The sequence below is a fragment of the Aptenodytes forsteri genome, unplaced genomic scaffold (genome assembly GCF_000699145.1).
Source record: "Aptenodytes forsteri isolate BGI_AS27 unplaced genomic scaffold, ASM69914v1 Scaffold46, whole genome shotgun sequence".
NCBI lineage: Eukaryota > Metazoa > Chordata > Aves > Sphenisciformes > Spheniscidae > Aptenodytes > Aptenodytes forsteri.
In genome coordinates, this window is record NW_008794774.1 from 5,783,028 (window position 1) to 5,800,527 (window position 17,500).

General features: G+C 34.4%; 1 protein-coding gene across 1 annotated transcript in view; it reads left to right on the top strand.

Moving 5' to 3' along the window:
• Positions 1 to 17,500, top strand: part of CNTLN (centlein) — a 217,583-nt gene that overhangs the window by 74,325 nt on the left and 125,758 nt on the right. The window contains exons 7-8 of the mRNA XM_019470756.1: positions 3,153 to 3,315; positions 12,632 to 12,826. Of these exons, the coding sequence (XP_019326301.1) occupies positions 3,153 to 3,315; positions 12,632 to 12,826 (358 nt within the window). The remainder of the gene's footprint in view (positions 1 to 3,152; positions 3,316 to 12,631; positions 12,827 to 17,500) is intronic.

Genomic DNA, 17,500 nt, shown 5'->3' on the forward strand with positions numbered 1-17,500 from the left:
ACAAGGGGGAATGGCTTTAAACTAAAGGGGGGTAGATTTAGACTAGATATAAGGAAGAAATTTTTTACGCTGAGGGTGGTGAAGCACTGGCACAGGTTGCCCAGAGAGGTGGTGGATGCCCCATCCCTGGAAACATTCAAGGTCAGGTTGGACGGGGCTCTGAGCAACCTGATCTAGTTGAAAATGTCCCTGCCCACGGCAGGGGGGTTGGACTAGATGACCTTTACAGGTCCCTTCCAACCCAAACTATTCTATGATTCTATGATACTCTTTCACTTAAAGGGCAACTTCTTGCCATCCCAGCCTGTCCTTCCTAAAGAGCCTGTATCCGTGCATGGCAGCACTGCGGTCATGTGAGTTATCCCACCTTGTCTCCTTGAACCCAATGAGCCCTGCAACTGCAGACAGCTCTCTAATTCCTCCTGTCATCCTCAATGGGGACATGCTGTGTGCATTTGAACAGCAACTTCAGATGGGCACCCAGTTGTGCTTATTTCCCAGGAAGAGTCTTAAGAACCTCTACCATACAGATGTCCTGTCAGCACTCCCTTATTTATGTGCATACACTTGAGGTGGTCCTCCCTGAGCCTTGTATTGTTCATCACAAGGTCTTTCCTGTCCACACCAGCCTGTGCCCTTTGCTTGCCAGCCCAGGCCACAGTTCCCTCACTTGTTGCTTGGTCAACATCTCTGTTGCCTGCCATTCCTAGTTTACAGCTCCCCTCACCAAGTTGGCCTTTCTGTTATCAAAGGTGCTTCATTCTGTGAATTTATTTGTATTGCACCACTGATGCTGAATAATTCCTGGTAAGATTGGACATCATCTCCTTCCTGTGTAAAAATGAAATAAAAGAAGGTTCCCCTTGTGGATTTACAATGTGAAAATAGTACTTCATTCACTAAAGAGGATAAAAGCAGCTGTAACACACAACTGCAAGTTAAATACAGTGGTTGTGTATTTCCGTGGCTCAAGAATTTTTCAGATTGCAACTATTTTGGTTTGTATAACTTTTTACTCAAAAAAGAAAAATAAAGCAAGTTAGGATATGTGCATGAAGAAATAAAGTTTGATTTTTAAAATGTGGTGTAATGGAACTGTGAGTTTCCTTATATTCAAAAATCCTTGAATTTAACATTAGCACAGAAGTTAACGTGTTCTGACTGTGTTGCAATTCTTGGGTGGCTGCAAGGTTTAGCTTCCCCGCCCCCCCCCTCCATTCCCTCCCCTTTAGGCTATGACTCAAAGCCTGATAAAGTCAACAAAAAAGATTCCCATTGACCTTAATACACTTTGTGGGCAGACCATTAGAGAACATATAATACTGTGCATTCTCAGGTGACAGACACAGATAACTGAATTGATGTTTGCATACAAATTAAAGAGCAGCAATATAGCAGAGTGGTCTTGGCAACAGTTACTACCAACATATCCAACAGTATTTGAGGATTCAACGTTATCCCATGTTTTTCCCTTCCACAACAAAATGAAGATCTGATTGGAGAACCTGTGTAAAATTAATATAGTCTGTGTTGTAACTGCAGTGCAAAGATGTGTCATTTTCTAGTATATACACACAGTCAGGGAAATGAAGCAAGTGCTTGTTTGGAAGCCTGTTGTACAGGGTGTCGGAAAGTGCTAATATATCACTGTGTCCTTATTTCTGCTGCTGTGCTTGTGAGGAGAATTAAATTAGTACATATGAAGTACATACTGCAGTTGTACTTTGGTTTTGTTACATAAAGAGTCCTTAATGTACCTCTACCATTGTTAATTTTGAGGAGCTATTTTACACCTCATTGAGAACTGTAGGATTTAAATACTGTTAAGTAAGCATGTCCTTAAGTGTTCTCCTGTATTGGTCTGTGAACAGGCTTTTTTAATCAGTGCTTTTTTAACAACATTGTTGTCTGACTGTGCTATTGTGGTATATGTAATTTCAATTTTTATGTAATTATTCAGATGTTGAACCTGTAGTGAATAATCAACATACTAAGTTGTGGCACAGGTCTTAAGAAATGGTTTTTGGAAAGTTCCCTTAAAATGCTTTCTTTGTCATTCTGCGATTTCTCAGGAAAACACAACAAAGTTGGTATTGCTGCTTACCTTTGTATGCTAATCTTTGACTGGACATCTCCACCAGTATCATAAAAATGTAATGATAACTCTTGTTAATGATAATTCTAGGCACAGAGAAGTCACATATGTGTTGGAGGTCACCAAGAAAATTCTTTGAGGAAGTAAGGAAGAAAATTAGTTGGAGTGATGAACTTATATTTCAGTATCTGTATGTAATACTAGTGTGAACTGTGCTTGTGAATTAAACAGGGAATTAAGTAGAAAATATTAAAAAAGGGATTAATGGAGTCATCTGAACTATTAACATGTGTTACAGAAAATATTCCAAGTTTTTAATCATTGTTTTTAATAAGTAGGAGTTACTGATTCTTCGTTTCCGCCTTAATTTATAAGATCTATCAGCAGTACAGTAAAATTCTCAAGCAGACTGATTATACTAGATCTATCCTATGGTTATGTTACAACATGATTCCTATTATTGTGGTTATAGAGCTTTTATTGTTATATAATACACACTGAAGTTTACTTACTTTGCTTATGGTTGTTGCAGTATGCTGTACCTGCAGACAAAAAGTAATTTATCAGGAGACATACTTCGTGTGTCTAGGGAGTAGATGCATTTCAGAAAAGAGATTTGCATTACACATACTTTGCAAGTTAAGAAAAACTTGTATCTTTTTTCTGATGGTTCTAGTTAAAAAAAAAAAGATTAAAGTTATTTTACAGTCCATGCGTTCTAAATATTTTACATTTTGACACTTACTGCTAAAGAGTTAACTGAATATTGATTAGAAAGTGTTGATGCAGTAGTGAAAATCCATTTATTTTAGAGCAGTTAGAGCATTAGAGGGAAATTAAAAGGCATTCAATTTTGAAACTTAACTGTTTTGTAGATATTTCACAAAAGTATGTGATAAACATTTTATATGTAACTTCTGGTGTTTATAAGGCAATTGACAGAAAAATAAATGAAAATAGGAAGCTCATTATCTACAATAAAATTATTTGAACACAATTGTTTAATGGAGGTCATTGTTCTTTTTCTTAATTTCTCTTTATTGCTTGTTTTGCACAGGAAGGAGTTACAGGAGATGCAGAATCTTTACAGACAAAACATTAAACATACAGCACAGCAGGCTGAGCTGATAAAGCAGCTTCAGGCTCTCAATACTGATACACAAAAAGTACTGAAAGACCAAGAAGATGCTCACACAGCTGAAGCAACATCATATGAAAAAGTATGTCGTTCTGCTTTATGATCACAGGGTTCATTTTAATATCCATCTGTACAATACCAACGGACAGAGTAATCAAAGCACTGTGTAGTGTTGCATCCTTTAGATCTTTGGATCTTTATTGTTACCAAAATAAGCCCCTTGCTTACATTGAATTGATGAGCCTTAAAAATTAAGATTTAGTTGCATCTGAAGAAAAATAGGAGTGAATTGCCAAGCATATAAATTCCTTTATGTATTTTTTTTTTATCTATGTTTTTCTTTTTCTTCTTCTCCTAGAGCTTTCAATTACTAAATTCTCCAATTTGTTTTTGATAATTTAGGAAAAGAAATTCCTTTCACTTGTAAATAATGTATTTATATGAATCTGAAACAAATTTACTGGTTTAAGATGCAAAAACCTGCTCTATCAAAATTAACTGGAAAAATTGTTGCCGTAATAGCTTTTAAAATGGATAACTAATTCAGAAATTTTTAACTAATTTTTACATTTACAGAACAGAATGGTATTTTTGATGAATGCCAGGAAAAATGCTAACCCTGAAGAGCTGTAATGTGCGCTACTCAGAACTTCTCCTTTTGTGTGTAACAAATTATATGGATGTATTTACAGTCTGTAAGAAATACAGAAGATATGTTTCCTTCCTTTTTAGAAACATTGAGAAGGAAGAAGACAAGGAAGAAGTTGCATAGACAACTTTCACGTACCTTCTACCAGTCTTGGAACTGTTTTCTCAAATGGTGTACTGTCAGTGCTTTTTCAAAAAATAGGTGTTTCCCTTTATCATCTTACTTAGAGTATGCAGTTTGTGATAAAATTAAGAAGCTGGGCCTAAGTCAAACCAGAATCAGTACTGGGTTTCTAAAGATGTGTTTGGTTAACATTTTATAGCACATAGTGCCCAGCACGTTCTTGTGTACTTAACTCTGCACAAGTTTATCATTGACTGCAGTGATGATAGACATTGAGTCTTTTATTCACTACAGTAGTAGCCCAGCAAAGCTACACGTAGACTTCCATCAAAGTTGTTCAGAACATGTACAAGGCAGGGGGAGTTCTACCTATTTGGGGCAAGACAAAGTAAATTATAGAATTTAAAAAAAAAACAAACAACCTAGAATGTAGGTATCAGGAGGTGGTATTTCCTTCATGTTTCATTCTCCAGTCAATGGTTTTATAGGTGTTAAATGGATCCTTTGAGTCACTCAAAAAAAAAAAAAAATTGGCACAAGTGAAGATAATATGAACTCTCTTCATCAGTGTTTATAAGACAATATTCTTGCAGAATAGTTCTACAACATATGAAAGAAAATAAAACTGGGTTTTCATGAGGCTGTTTTAAAGCATGACAAAACTCTTTATAAAGGTCAATTTGCCTTGCATAATAGTGATTTTGCTGGTATTACTTCAGTTTCAGAAAGAGTTTAACCTGTCCTATGAAAAGTAATTTTGCTATTATAAGTTACTTATGTATTATGGAAAATTGATGGGTATACTTACATAGCTTATAGGGTCAAGCTGCTTCTAAACTGGGCTTGGCTCAAAATTCAGGATTGTTTCAGAAAGCTGGTTCACAGTTCTTGGTCTGTTTTAGCAGGACTTAAGACTTCTGCTTAGCTGATCATACAGCAAGAACAACAATAGTGTGGTTTTGAAGATTAGCTCTTTTTGTTTGGTAGCTGCCAAATACTTCAACTCACAGATGACCCTAAAATTTGCTGGTTTAGAGGTGTTGAATTCAATATTTTTCCAACATGGAGGAGTGAGGTTTGCCTCTTAAACCAGCAAAAGCTAACTCAAATATTCTGACAAATTACTATTGTGGAAATGATAAACTGTCTTTTGTAAAATATCAAAATATCTAATGCACCTGGAAAAAATATGTACTTTTTGTTTTTTCATAAAAATATGTTTTAAAAAAAAGTATATATTAAAAAAAAGTTACGGTCTCTAAGTCAGAGTAGAATAGATCTAATCATGTTTGTGGCAAATTGAGTTGAGAGAACTTTGGAGGCAAAAAGGATTTCCTTTATCATGACAATCCTGTTCTATACTTCTGATTAGAACAACTGTATAAAATACCCAACTGTAATTGCTTCAAAGTAACATGCATTTTTCAAATCACAAGGTACGCAGTCCTACTGAAGTCACAGCAGGCCTTTGGAAAACTCAGCACCTATAAAAATAATGCAAATGCCTATTTTTCCATTGAATGAGAAAGGCAAACTATTGCAGACAAATGTGTGTTGTGTTTGTTTTCCACGCATTAATAATATGCGGGCTGCAATAGCTAGATAAGGATGTGTCAGCTGTTCCATAGATACATTCACAAAGGAATATTTTCCTACTGCTGCGAATGGCATTGAGCCTATCAGTGTGTACCTCCTATGATATATTGTCCCTCACAGCAAGATCAATGACCTCTCCGTTAGTGGTCAGATAGGCAGTATATGCTATAGCTCAGGCAATGTGGTTGGCTCACATGTTCCAAGTTCATCTTAACAGTCTACCATTTAGGAAGAACCGCTCTTTGTGCTGGTGTTAATGTGTAGTACGAAACAATAGACTGAATAAAAGAAAAACCATTTCTGATAAACCAGATCAAGGTCATGAACTTGCACAGGATTATGTGTAAATCCATTGAGGACCACAAATTCTCTTCCAAGTCTAGCTGAAGTGGGCAGCATACATGTGTGAAGATCTGTAATCTGTTTTATCAAGTTGCATTGACTTGTCATACTGCTACCTTTTTTTTTCTTTAAGTACAAATTTTAAGGGTGCTGTGTTCTACAATAACTCCTTTACGTTAGAGCATTTATGGAAACAAATTGATACCTATTTCATACTGCAGCTGTAGTTCTCATTCTCAAGGATAGGGAATATTTTTCTAAAATGTATAGCATCTGTTTTAGTGGTCCCAAATGCTCCGGGGACTTCATTCCTGTGCTGGATTTAATGAGACTCAATAGATTTGTCCTCACCAACAATTTCAAGGTGGAGAGACTTCAATCAATACTAGGGATAATAAGACAAGAAGAGATTCTGAACTCCTTTAGCCAGCTTATCACAGTTTTCTGAAATTTACAATTTAGGGCCTTTGTTTTTATAATGTAGTACTTTCCCTTGATCTGATGTGGCCTTTAGGTTCCTTGTTAATCATACTGATTAAAAATCTCTTAGTGGAAGGCCCTTTTAGTGAAGTGGAAATACCATTATTTGTCATTAACTAGGAAATCGTAATTAGTGTCCTAGAATGTGGCTCCTGGAACAATAAATGGGAAATACTGTGGATAGTGGTACAGTACATGTCTGTGATGAAGAAAAGCATTGCTCAATAGTTAGATTTTTGGCATAATTGGAAAACACAGTAAGAATTTTCAATTATGAGGTATTGCAGAAGTCTGCATCAAGTGTACCAGAAAGTAGATAAAAATAGGATAGCATCAGATATATTTTCAGATGTGGTTAATTTTGTGTCTGCTGTTGCCTTTGCTAGTCCTTCTCATGGTGTCAGTGTGTGGAGATAGTTTGCTTTCCTTCAAGCCTGAGAAATTGTAATCAGAATGTCAAGTTACTGGCTTTGCCATCCTAAGGTTAAATTTTACCACTTCCAATCTTTTTTGCAACTGCAACAACCTTTAAGCACAGTTAAAAATCACATAAATGTGTTTATTTTTATGTAAACAGCATTAAATTCACAAAATAAAAACTAAAACCATATAGATGTGTAAATGGTAGTAACAATGCAGGTTCCCCCTAAAATTGGAATGAAAAACATAAGTTCTTTCACATATGGTAAGAGCTGAGAGAAACTAACTGTCCAGTCAAATATGCTGAAGTCCACATCAGTGATAAGTGAATCACCATCTTTGTAGTCCACTTCGTCTGTGAAAGCTGCGAGAAGCTCAGGTCTTTAATAAAGATTACCGCACACTTTAGTTCAAGCTTTGATACTGTTTTCCATTGTTGGGAAGTGTGTTAATTAGGTTAGTCTATTTCTTGTATACCAAACACCAGTACAGTTGGTCACATGATAGCAAGTAGATTTTGCCATCAGACGTGCCCATAGGTTATAGCTGAAGAAATCCTGGGTAGACTTTGGTTCTCTCAGGGTGATGTTAAACTCTGCACTCACAGGTGATGATTTTCATCCTTGAAAAACCCTGTACTGATGTTCTTAGTGTGCTATAGTTCCTGTGTGTAATGCTCTAGATTGGTATCTGCATAATGCTTAAATATTTGGAAAAAAAAAGCAAAAAATCTATGATTCTAAATCTGTCACTAATGTTTGCAAACCATTGTCTTAATGTTTCTGGCAATGATAGTGTATTTTTTTACAATATGAGACCTGTAGATGAAAGAAATTATGTAAACTGGTGAGACAGTGCAATAGGAGTTGTACATCAAGAAAGGATGAAAAATCTGAAGATTAAGCTTACTTAATCTTAAATGTTTTTTTGAGTAATGCCAATTTTGATCTGAGTTAGAATTATAAGATTTAAATATATCTGAATTTGTGTATAATCATATTGGTCCCACAGTGGAGGATTTTAAATGATACTGTTTGCAGTATGACTTAATAACATTTTTGTGCATTAACTAGGACTGGTGTTCTTCACAAGCCTGCTGAATGTTCTCTGACAGTACACTATATAGAGAGAAGAAATCTAAATAGGGTTTGGTAGCATTTCATAGAGAAGGTGTTGCTGATAAACACAGTCTTTCTGGGAGAAATGTGTCAAAATTTTTATATATTCAAAAAAGCAATCCACAAACCCCACCATTAGCTAGCTGTATCAACACAAGGAGTTGCACAAAACTGATTAGATGGATGAATGCTGGAAGGCTACATTAGTGGGGGGTGGGGTGGGGAATTAGTTAGGAAACAGGAAATACTGCATTCATTGAAGTAGGCAGACTGATCAGTTTGAATTTTTGCAGTAAAAACACTAATCAAAAAGACTGAAATGTCCTTTTCCTTTATGTTCTCTTCTGTTATTTTGGAGATGGTATATTGCTAAATTACCCATTTACATGGTTTCAGAGCAACCGTCGTATTTGCAATCATATAGTACCATAAAGTTGAGGAAAGCATGTCTTCTCTTTTAGCTTATACTAGTGACTCTTGCTTGCACGTTGTCTGATGTTGCTTACATCCATTCAGTACTTTCTTTTGTTTTTCTTCTTAACCTCTCACTTCTGTCTGACATTTTTCTCTTGTATCATAAGTAAGCTTCATGGTCTCTCATCTTAAAAAATCACTCTACCTCTGCTTTTCCATTTTGAAACTAAACACCATGAATGTGCTGTATATAGTCTCTCTGGAGTGCCTCTTCAGTTTCACCCTAGAGCTTCTCCAGCTGATTTCTGCCCTTGTTCTTTTCAAATTCTCATAAGCAGCATGATCTTCTAATGTGGATTTCTGTGATGGTGCTGGAATAGCTTGCCTTACAGTTTTACTGTGTCTTAATTTAGACTAACTTTTTTCCATTTGTGTCATTACTATATGTTCAATATTACTGTATGTTTGGGTTCATTTACTCAGGTCTCTGTAATATACTGTTTTTTAGGGTGTGAGCATTTAGATAAAACATTTAATGTGGGAGAATATTTGTTTTACACCCAGTGTATGTAATTGGCTACTGTTGCATTTTAATGGATGGATCTACCTTAGTGTTAGTTTCCCACAGGAGTATACCTTTGAAGGAAATCTCCCGGATGTCCCCACTTTCTGTGCTTTAGTTGATATAATGAAAAAGTCTATGCGAGCATTAACTAAATGCCTTTTGGATTATGGAAATGGAAATTATTTTGGAACTGGAAAATGTGTCCCAGCTGTTAATTGGCATTCAGTACACAGGAGCAGTTTAAACCTAGTTTAAAATAAATCCTACACACTTGTATAATGTTAGGGTCATATCTTTTGGTTGTCCTGGAAGTCATAGCTTTGGTCTGGCATTTTTAGGTTACTTACTTGATGACATTAAGGACACCTATTGTTCTAATGAAGTTTTCTGTTTTAAGTAACTCTTCAAAGATCTAGCAAAAAGTGTTTTCTGGTAAAATCAGTTAAATCAATATAGGAAATTGTTAAGGTAGCTGAGAAATAGGGGATACTTTATTTTTTGTAATTCAGCTAATTTACTCTTCCTTCCTTCCTGATAAATAATGCTTTTGTGTCATATAGACTAAATTTATTACAGTGTACTGATTTCAGATACTTTTAATTTTTTTTTTTATTTGTTTTTAAGTATCTTCACCTGTAACAGTCTGTGGTGCCTGTCAGAGAAAGGACAGCTCTAAGGCATTAGAAAGAGATTCTCAAAATACAGTCAGTGCAACAGTTTTTGCAGAGCACAGTCTTGTGTTGCTGGCTGTTGCCTTTTTTTTTCCCCAACTACCAAATGTCATAAAATGTATAAAGAATGATTTTAAATATTTTCTTTTTTCTTTCTATCTTGTAAACATAAATATGTTTTTATATCTCTTCTTGGGAATTAAACAATTTCCTGGGTAAATCTCATGTCTTGTTGACATTCATGTAAGGTATAACCACTCACTTATGTACAGTCAAGATTTCACTTCTCTTTTCTGTGAAGCTTACTAGTTGTGAGATAAATAATTTACAATATTTTTGTCTTTCTTTTGGATTTTCTACTCAATGTTCCATCTCTAGTCCTCTGATCTCCATTTTAAGTCTTGTCTCTCTACACGTGACTTTCTGTATCTTTATTAACGATAGACCTGTTTCACCATGTTGTGCAATTCTGTATGTTCTGGAATGTGCTTACTGCAGTGTGATTAAATGTACTGCCTCTTCTAACACAGGGTCAGAAATGAGCAGAAAACCCCAAAATAATCCCAAATAAACATTAAGCATATATTTAATCCACAAAACAGTGCATGGCCATAAATGAGAAGATAGGGAGCCAAATGGGAATTTGGAAGCTGTTCTAGTTATCTGTGGACAGTAGATAAAACTATTTCTTTTCATACAGATAATTCTCATTTTTGAAATTTCCTAATGTTAAATACCTTAAAAAAAAAAACAACTGAGTCCTATAAACTAGTACATTGTTGTTGTTTAAAAAAATATATAAACCTGAGTGTAAAAAGATGAATGGTGTGAATGTGTTTTTTGCACATAGCTACTTTTATACTTGAAATATGTGTTTTGTTATTGCTGTTTTCAAAGCAGGAAAGGTTGGAAAAGTTTATGCAAGTAAAAAGACATGCTATTTGTCTTGTCTTGACAAATGCTGACTACCAAAAATACCCATTAGCTACATTAGGGGATATGGCTGCCAGCTAGGAAAAGCATCGTATTTTTGATGTTCTCCATTCATCTTACTAGGATGTTACCTTTCAGATACTATAATTACGACCACTTAAGTGCTGCTAGTCATAAAACCAGCAAATTGTCATACCAGTATGATCTAGCTAATGAGCTTATATAGTTATAGCTGGAAGTAACTATGTGTTGATGTTCCATTTGTTTGGAAGGACATTACCTAAAAATGCATGTTTTTAATGAATGAACTGTTTATTTTCCTGTGAGATACTTACTGATTTCCATAAGAAATTGGCTAATCTTGAACTTGCATTTCTAGAGATTATGTAAGCTTTCTTAAATAAATAAATAACATTCAGTAGGCACAGAAATTTCAATGTAAAAGTTTAATTTTTAAGACTCAGAGTCATTTGAAATATCAGTCTATCTGGACTTTGAATTAATTTTGCCTGGGAGACATGATCTCTGATCTGCTTTGGAAGTAGGCAAGAAGTAATTTACTTTGTCCTAAGTGGATTTTGACAGCCCATGGGAGTAGAAAGTGCTAGGAAGAAGGAAAGGAAGGGAGATTATTGTTTCCACATTTCTCACAAAGTGTTATGTAGACTGTTTCCAAATCTAAAAGTTGTGATTGTTTTTCAGAGGCTTTAACTTCTAAGCTATTTAAGCAGATGGAAGGTAGAAAGAAGTGTATCATTTAAGTATAGCTGACAAGACAAAGAGTAAAGTAAAGAGTAAAATAATGTTTTTACAAGTAAAATGACTTGTGTCAGTTCCTAGTACTTAAAAACATTATTGATAGATTTGGAAATTCTGATTTTCATATTTAGTTACTTTCTTTTGGATGGAATAGCAGAAATGGATTATCCAAAGAAAACTGTCAGCTGCGGAAGTACATGCCTTCTACAGATTATTTTATGGTAGAATAAATAGTCGGAGGGAATATTGTTTATTTTGAGAAAAAAAGACAATCAAAGGAATGAAGGACTGAAATGAAGAGAGAGAGGAATGTATGCTTAGGTCATAAAGCTGTAGAGTCATGTATTTCCTTCAGAATCTGTACTGTTGTTTATTCAACTACAGGTTTATTTTTCGAACTAGTTTTTATATTTTTTTAATAAAAAGCTGATTTTGTTTTAAACAGTTTTCAGATGTTTATATTGAAAAAGAAAGGTAAAAATGGAGGGGTGGGGTGGTTATTAAGTTCTCTTATTCTTGCAAAATAAGTTCTCTTTGTCAGTTAGACGGCATGTACTGCTAGTTATTACTTAGGTGTAGTTCTAGAAATTCTTTGTTTGTATGGAATCCCTTCTAAAGTGATTGCAGAATATATACAATATTCTGGTTGCAGCAAGAACAGTTGAGCAACAGCCAGGGATAAGAACTTCTAATATAATCTCAGTGTTTTATAGTTAATGTCAAAAAAATTCCCACAGAATAATTATTTAAACAACCATTTTATACTTCATACAAAATGCAGTAGGCATTAGTGGATTCACTGTATTGCTATCCAAGCTATATTAAAAATGTTAGTTTTGAAAAATCAAACTATTCTATAAAAGGCAAGGATGGTATTTGGTATTCTTGCTCCTTTAATTTCATTGCCAGGATAGATGTTTCAATTTTTTGCCTATTCTCTATAAGAGATTTTTTTTTCTTTTGTATTTTCTGTATTTGGTATAAACTGTTCAAGAAGTAAAATAAATCCTCATTTTTAAGTGTCCATTTCTATTCATAAATGCCATAAAAAAGCAACTGAAACTGATAATATGCTAATGTAAGTTGTGTTTTTCTGGAAAAATGTCTTTCAAACTTAAAGTTTCAGTGATTGTTACAATCACTATCTTCAAAAGTATAGAGCGAAGCAGGAGGACGAGAAGTGTGAAAGAAATGTCAAAACGTGAAAAAGAGAGGGTGGTCTTTGTGTACAAGTTACTTAAATTATATTTTCTCTCCTCCTGTATTTATATGGCTATCTGCATTGAAGTTATTTTTAATCCTGTTATTTCTCTTCTCCCCTCTCATAGCTTTATAACGAATTGACTTCGTGTTTTGAAACTGTTAAAACAAGTGAAATTCAACTGCAGCGAAACTGTGCCTCTCTTCAGGATCAGTTGCTTAGAAAAGATCAAAAGATTTGTCAGCTACAAGAGCAACTTCAGAAGGCTCATGATGCTTTAAATGCATTACATGAGAATTCTTCTCCAAAATGTGAAGTACAGGTGAGTCCACTTCTAGAATAATAAAAGTTGTTTCTTCTTGTTTTAAATTAAGCTTCTGTACCTGACAGTTTTAAAGGAAATTGCAGGGTTTTTTTTAAAGAAAAACTGTGCAATTATGCTGCTGCAGTAGTGTAACTATTTCTGCTATTGCTAATAGAAGGTACTTCACAATTAAATCTCTCCTGGCAAAAAACCTGAGAAATGGTATCAGTATTCAGCAAGACTCTTATTTATATTCTCTAAACAAAGGCACCGAAAGTAAAAATAAAACCAAAGTGATTTTGTTCCTGGAAACAAATTCGTAGAAAAAATTGTGACGTTTCTGCATTTCCTCTGTGGAAATGAAATGTATTGGTCCTGATTTGTTTCATTGTTCCTGACCACGCAACTAAACTTTAGATCATAGATCTAAAGAAAGTATTATGGTGGGGAGAAATATTTGGCTTTAATGTTGCCATTTAGAACTCTTATAATAAAACCGTAACTCTCACTAACAGGCCTCCAAATTTACAAGTGTGCCAGACCTTACACTTATACCCCTGATATTTTCCAAAGGCTAATTTATGTCTTAAAGTGAGTTTGAAAGGCTGTGAAATGATCTACCCACAATGGTTTTGTAAAATCTGTTGCTTAGTTTCTTCCATAGATTTGTCAATGAGATGTGCTTATGCATTTCAGTTTTACTAGCATTCTTTCCCTTGATTAAGCAGAGAAGGGAAAATAGTTAAGGTGATAATGCCCGTTAAATGCAAAACTTCACTTAGCGTGAGTAGGTAAGGTAGATCTGTAATCAAGGATTATATTCATGAGCCCAAAGGAGGTTGAATATTAAAAAAAACCCATGGTGTTTAATTCCTTGAAATTTGTTTAAGTAGTAATCTGCTGTAAAACAGAAAAATCACAGAATGCAGTATCTCCTGGATGTGTTGATGATGGTCATTGCAGAGTTAATGTTCTAACTTTATCCAGATTCTTACTTAAGTGTTTATCATAAGATTCTTAATCTGTATTTTGTATGGTTTTTAAAGTTCCCCTTAATCTAATGATTTCATAATTTTGTTTCACAAATGATAAAACACATTCTTTTAAGTCTTTCTTGTGGGGTGTTTACCTCTTGATACATTCTTGACCTTTTTCTGAATCTTAGAAATAATTGGGTTTTTTCTTTTAGAAGGCTTTGGTGGATTTTTTTACAAGTTATAAATATAAAATTAGTCTCAAGCTGTTTCTGCTCTAAACACAGCTTTGGATCATGGTTTTTGAATGCTCAGATTGTATTTCTGGATACATCATTCTGCTTTCATCATCTTGTATTGCTCTGAAGAGTTTTTTGCAGTTTATTTTGTCAGACTATGCAATTTTTTAATCATAAAAGCTTTTATTATATCTATGGGTTATATTTCCTGAGGTTAAGGAGGCCTTTGTTGTCTTTGTGAAGTGATTTTAGAATGCTTTCCTCCATGTAGAACACCTATATTGTCTAACCTGCATATTGTGTGACAGTTTATTTACCGTCATGCTGTATCCCATGTGGATCTGGTGCAAATATTTGGCATTGGCTTTTGTCTTTATTATCCTGAATAGCTTAGAAGTATTAGAAAATTTTGTTACTACACTGACCTCCTACTTTTCTATATTTTTTGAACATGTGGGACACCACCGGTGACTCTTTCTCACTGAGTAAATTAAGCATTTATTGTTATCATTTATTTCTCGTAATTAAAGCAATTCTTTAACTGTAAGATTTTTTTCTCCCCTTAAAATACAGCAGTTGGGTTTCTTTAAGAGCTCCTAGTGTGGAGCTTTGCTGAAATACGTTTCAAATCCAAGTAGACGATTTCACTAGAATCAATTTTGTTTACTTCTTAGAAGAACTTTAGGAAATTTCTGAGGTTGAAAGTAAGACTATTTTAGAAACTAGTGACAATTTAAAATTCGTGATTCAATTTTATACTTTATTTCCTTTGGATGTTTTAAATGAATCACAACCAGTGTGGGTGAATTGTTACGATTTCTTTTGTTGATCTATTCTATGTCTCCTTCTAGTGGAGTCTGATCTTGAAGTACATTAACCAGTGTGCTCCATATAAATTAGGATCCAAATATGAAGCAGTCCTAAATTACTTAATGGTGAACATGGGTGCAAATAATTACTTTCCTGTGGCCTTCTGTTGGCCTTCTGCTATGTTTCCATTTTGATCCTATCTCAGCCTTTTAAAGTCTGTGGCACTCTCCCTGTTCCCAGTGTATTTGAAGAAGTGTACTTGTCATGACTCTTCAGAGAATTTGCTGTTTTGTTAGTGAACGTAGGTTCAGTCTTATCTTCTGCAGAAATATATCTGTTGAACATTTATGTGATCTGTCACAAGCTCAGTCAGATACTTACCAATGCTAGTGGAGAAGACATGGTAAAAAGCAGAAATGCAAAAGCAGACAACTTATCATAACGAATGTAATATATTAAGCTAAATGCAGTGTATGAACCTTCATTTTTCAGTAAATTAATCTTAAACCAGGCTGTGATGGGACAAATGATTAGTGTTAACTGAAGCAGCCTCATAGGGAAGGAAATGTGTATAGGTAGCATCCATAGTTGCTAGGTTTGTAGGAGAACCAAGATGTTAAGCAGTATGTGCTTATGTGCTTAACATGCTTAATATTTTCTCTTGACTAATATTCTTCCATTCTGCTATAGCAAATATCCGAAATTTTGTTGACATGCAGTCTTGCTCTGGTTGAAAGGCTGGAGTATGCCTTTTGGGAATCTGTCATAATGCTCATTGTTGGCTGCATTTTGATGACAGCTGAATTTCCCATTACCAACTTTACTGTCTTGCATAAGTGTTAGAAAGGTAATGATTATTGTGTGGTTTCACAGCTGAGGTTTCTGCAGGGGAAAATAGTGATTACCCATCATTATTTCTGTTACCTGTTAGATAATCAGAATTCTTTCTGAAGTTCTGAAGTTAAACGTGATTAAGAGAACCTCCTAATCATTTTGCTGTCTCTTGACTACAACATCAGTAGAACAGGATGGATTTGGAATAGAGGCTTGATTAACAGGACACCAAAGCAATGTAGGCATCTACTAGTTTTCCCTATTACCATTTTTTAAAACAATCCTTCATAAAAAAAAGAAGTTGGTTTAAATGACAGTTGTATTTCTGCTGTAAAGTACTGATTTCTTGAGCATGTTCAGATTCATGCCTTGCTGAAAGTTCGTCCTGTGGGACATGCTAACAGTCTGTAGACAGCATTAATAGATCTTCTTCAGGATTTCACTAGCCAGGAAGATTATACATCAGTGTTGCATATGTTAGCACATACTTTTTCCTGGATTTGAACTTTTCTTGCTGTTGAAATCACATTGTAGTCAGGCAAAAATGAACTTCATATTATTAGCTTTATTAGCAAGAATATCTCAGTTTTCTTTCATTAAGGGTAAAATATGCCTTTTTTTAATGTAATCTTATTCTAGTCAGTGTGGCACTTGTGTAGGTGAGGGCAAACTTTTGGTTGATTTTATTTTGACTATTCTGGTAATGTATGCGATGAAGTATTTGAATCTGCTTTACAGTAAATTTCTATTTAAATCTTAGTATGTGTGCATTCAGCAGCTCTCACATACCTTCTCTCTGGTCAGCGAGATTAGGCATCTTGGAATTTGGAAGACTTTAGTTATAGCTATGCTCACACTGCACAGTAAAAAAGAACAGAACAAAAACATTTTAAATGGTTTTCAAAACACAAGGCTGTGGGATTTGATTAATTTCATCTCATGTAATTGTTGTTTTGGTTCTGTTTCATTATTGGTGTTAATTTTTAGCTCTGAGATGTATACCATACATTTAGTCATACAGTTAGTATACCATAACTATTACTCATGTGAATGGCAAGTATTTAAATATGTTTACTGAACTGAGGCAGTCATTTCTGTCTTGACTCCTGCTTGTCAAATGTGTGTAGACATCAAAGACAGTATTAAGAGATGATATCTGATCAAAGAACAGTAATTAACAGACATTTAAATGTTTTTATTTGTAACTGTAGCATCTGACAGGTATGTGCATTCTACCCAATACAGAATTCACTTGCACTTTTATAACAGTATCTTAACTTCTCATGAAGTTTTTAAAAGCAGTCAGAATAGAAAATACCAGTAAAACAAAGAAATCGCACATGGATGTAACTTAAGCTTATTAGAAAAAGAAAATGCAGATTTGTAACTAGAATAAAAATTTGAGTTTAGAAAGATTTATATGAGAAAAACATAAATAAAATGTTTCAAGAAAAACTGCATCCGTTGTTTCCATGCAAAAATCATTCAAGTCTTATTATCAAAGTGTGACTTACTGGTTTTCTAACATCAGTATTTCAGTGATTTCAGTTTATTAGGCTTATATAGTACAGTCTTTAAAATACTGATTTTGATTGAAATATAAATGGTAAAAAAGTAGTTGGAGAGGGTAACTCATTTATTTTAGTGGTTCTAGATTTTGTCCAGTATACTTAATATTGCAATATGAATATTTAAAGTCCACTTTTGTGGTTTAGTTTTCTATTTCTTGTTAATGATACAGCATAACAAGAGGCAGATATCCTGTTCAAAGTGTGCTGCTGTAAATTTTGTTTTATAGATTGGGATAATTTCAGTTACTGAAACTAATTCCTGAC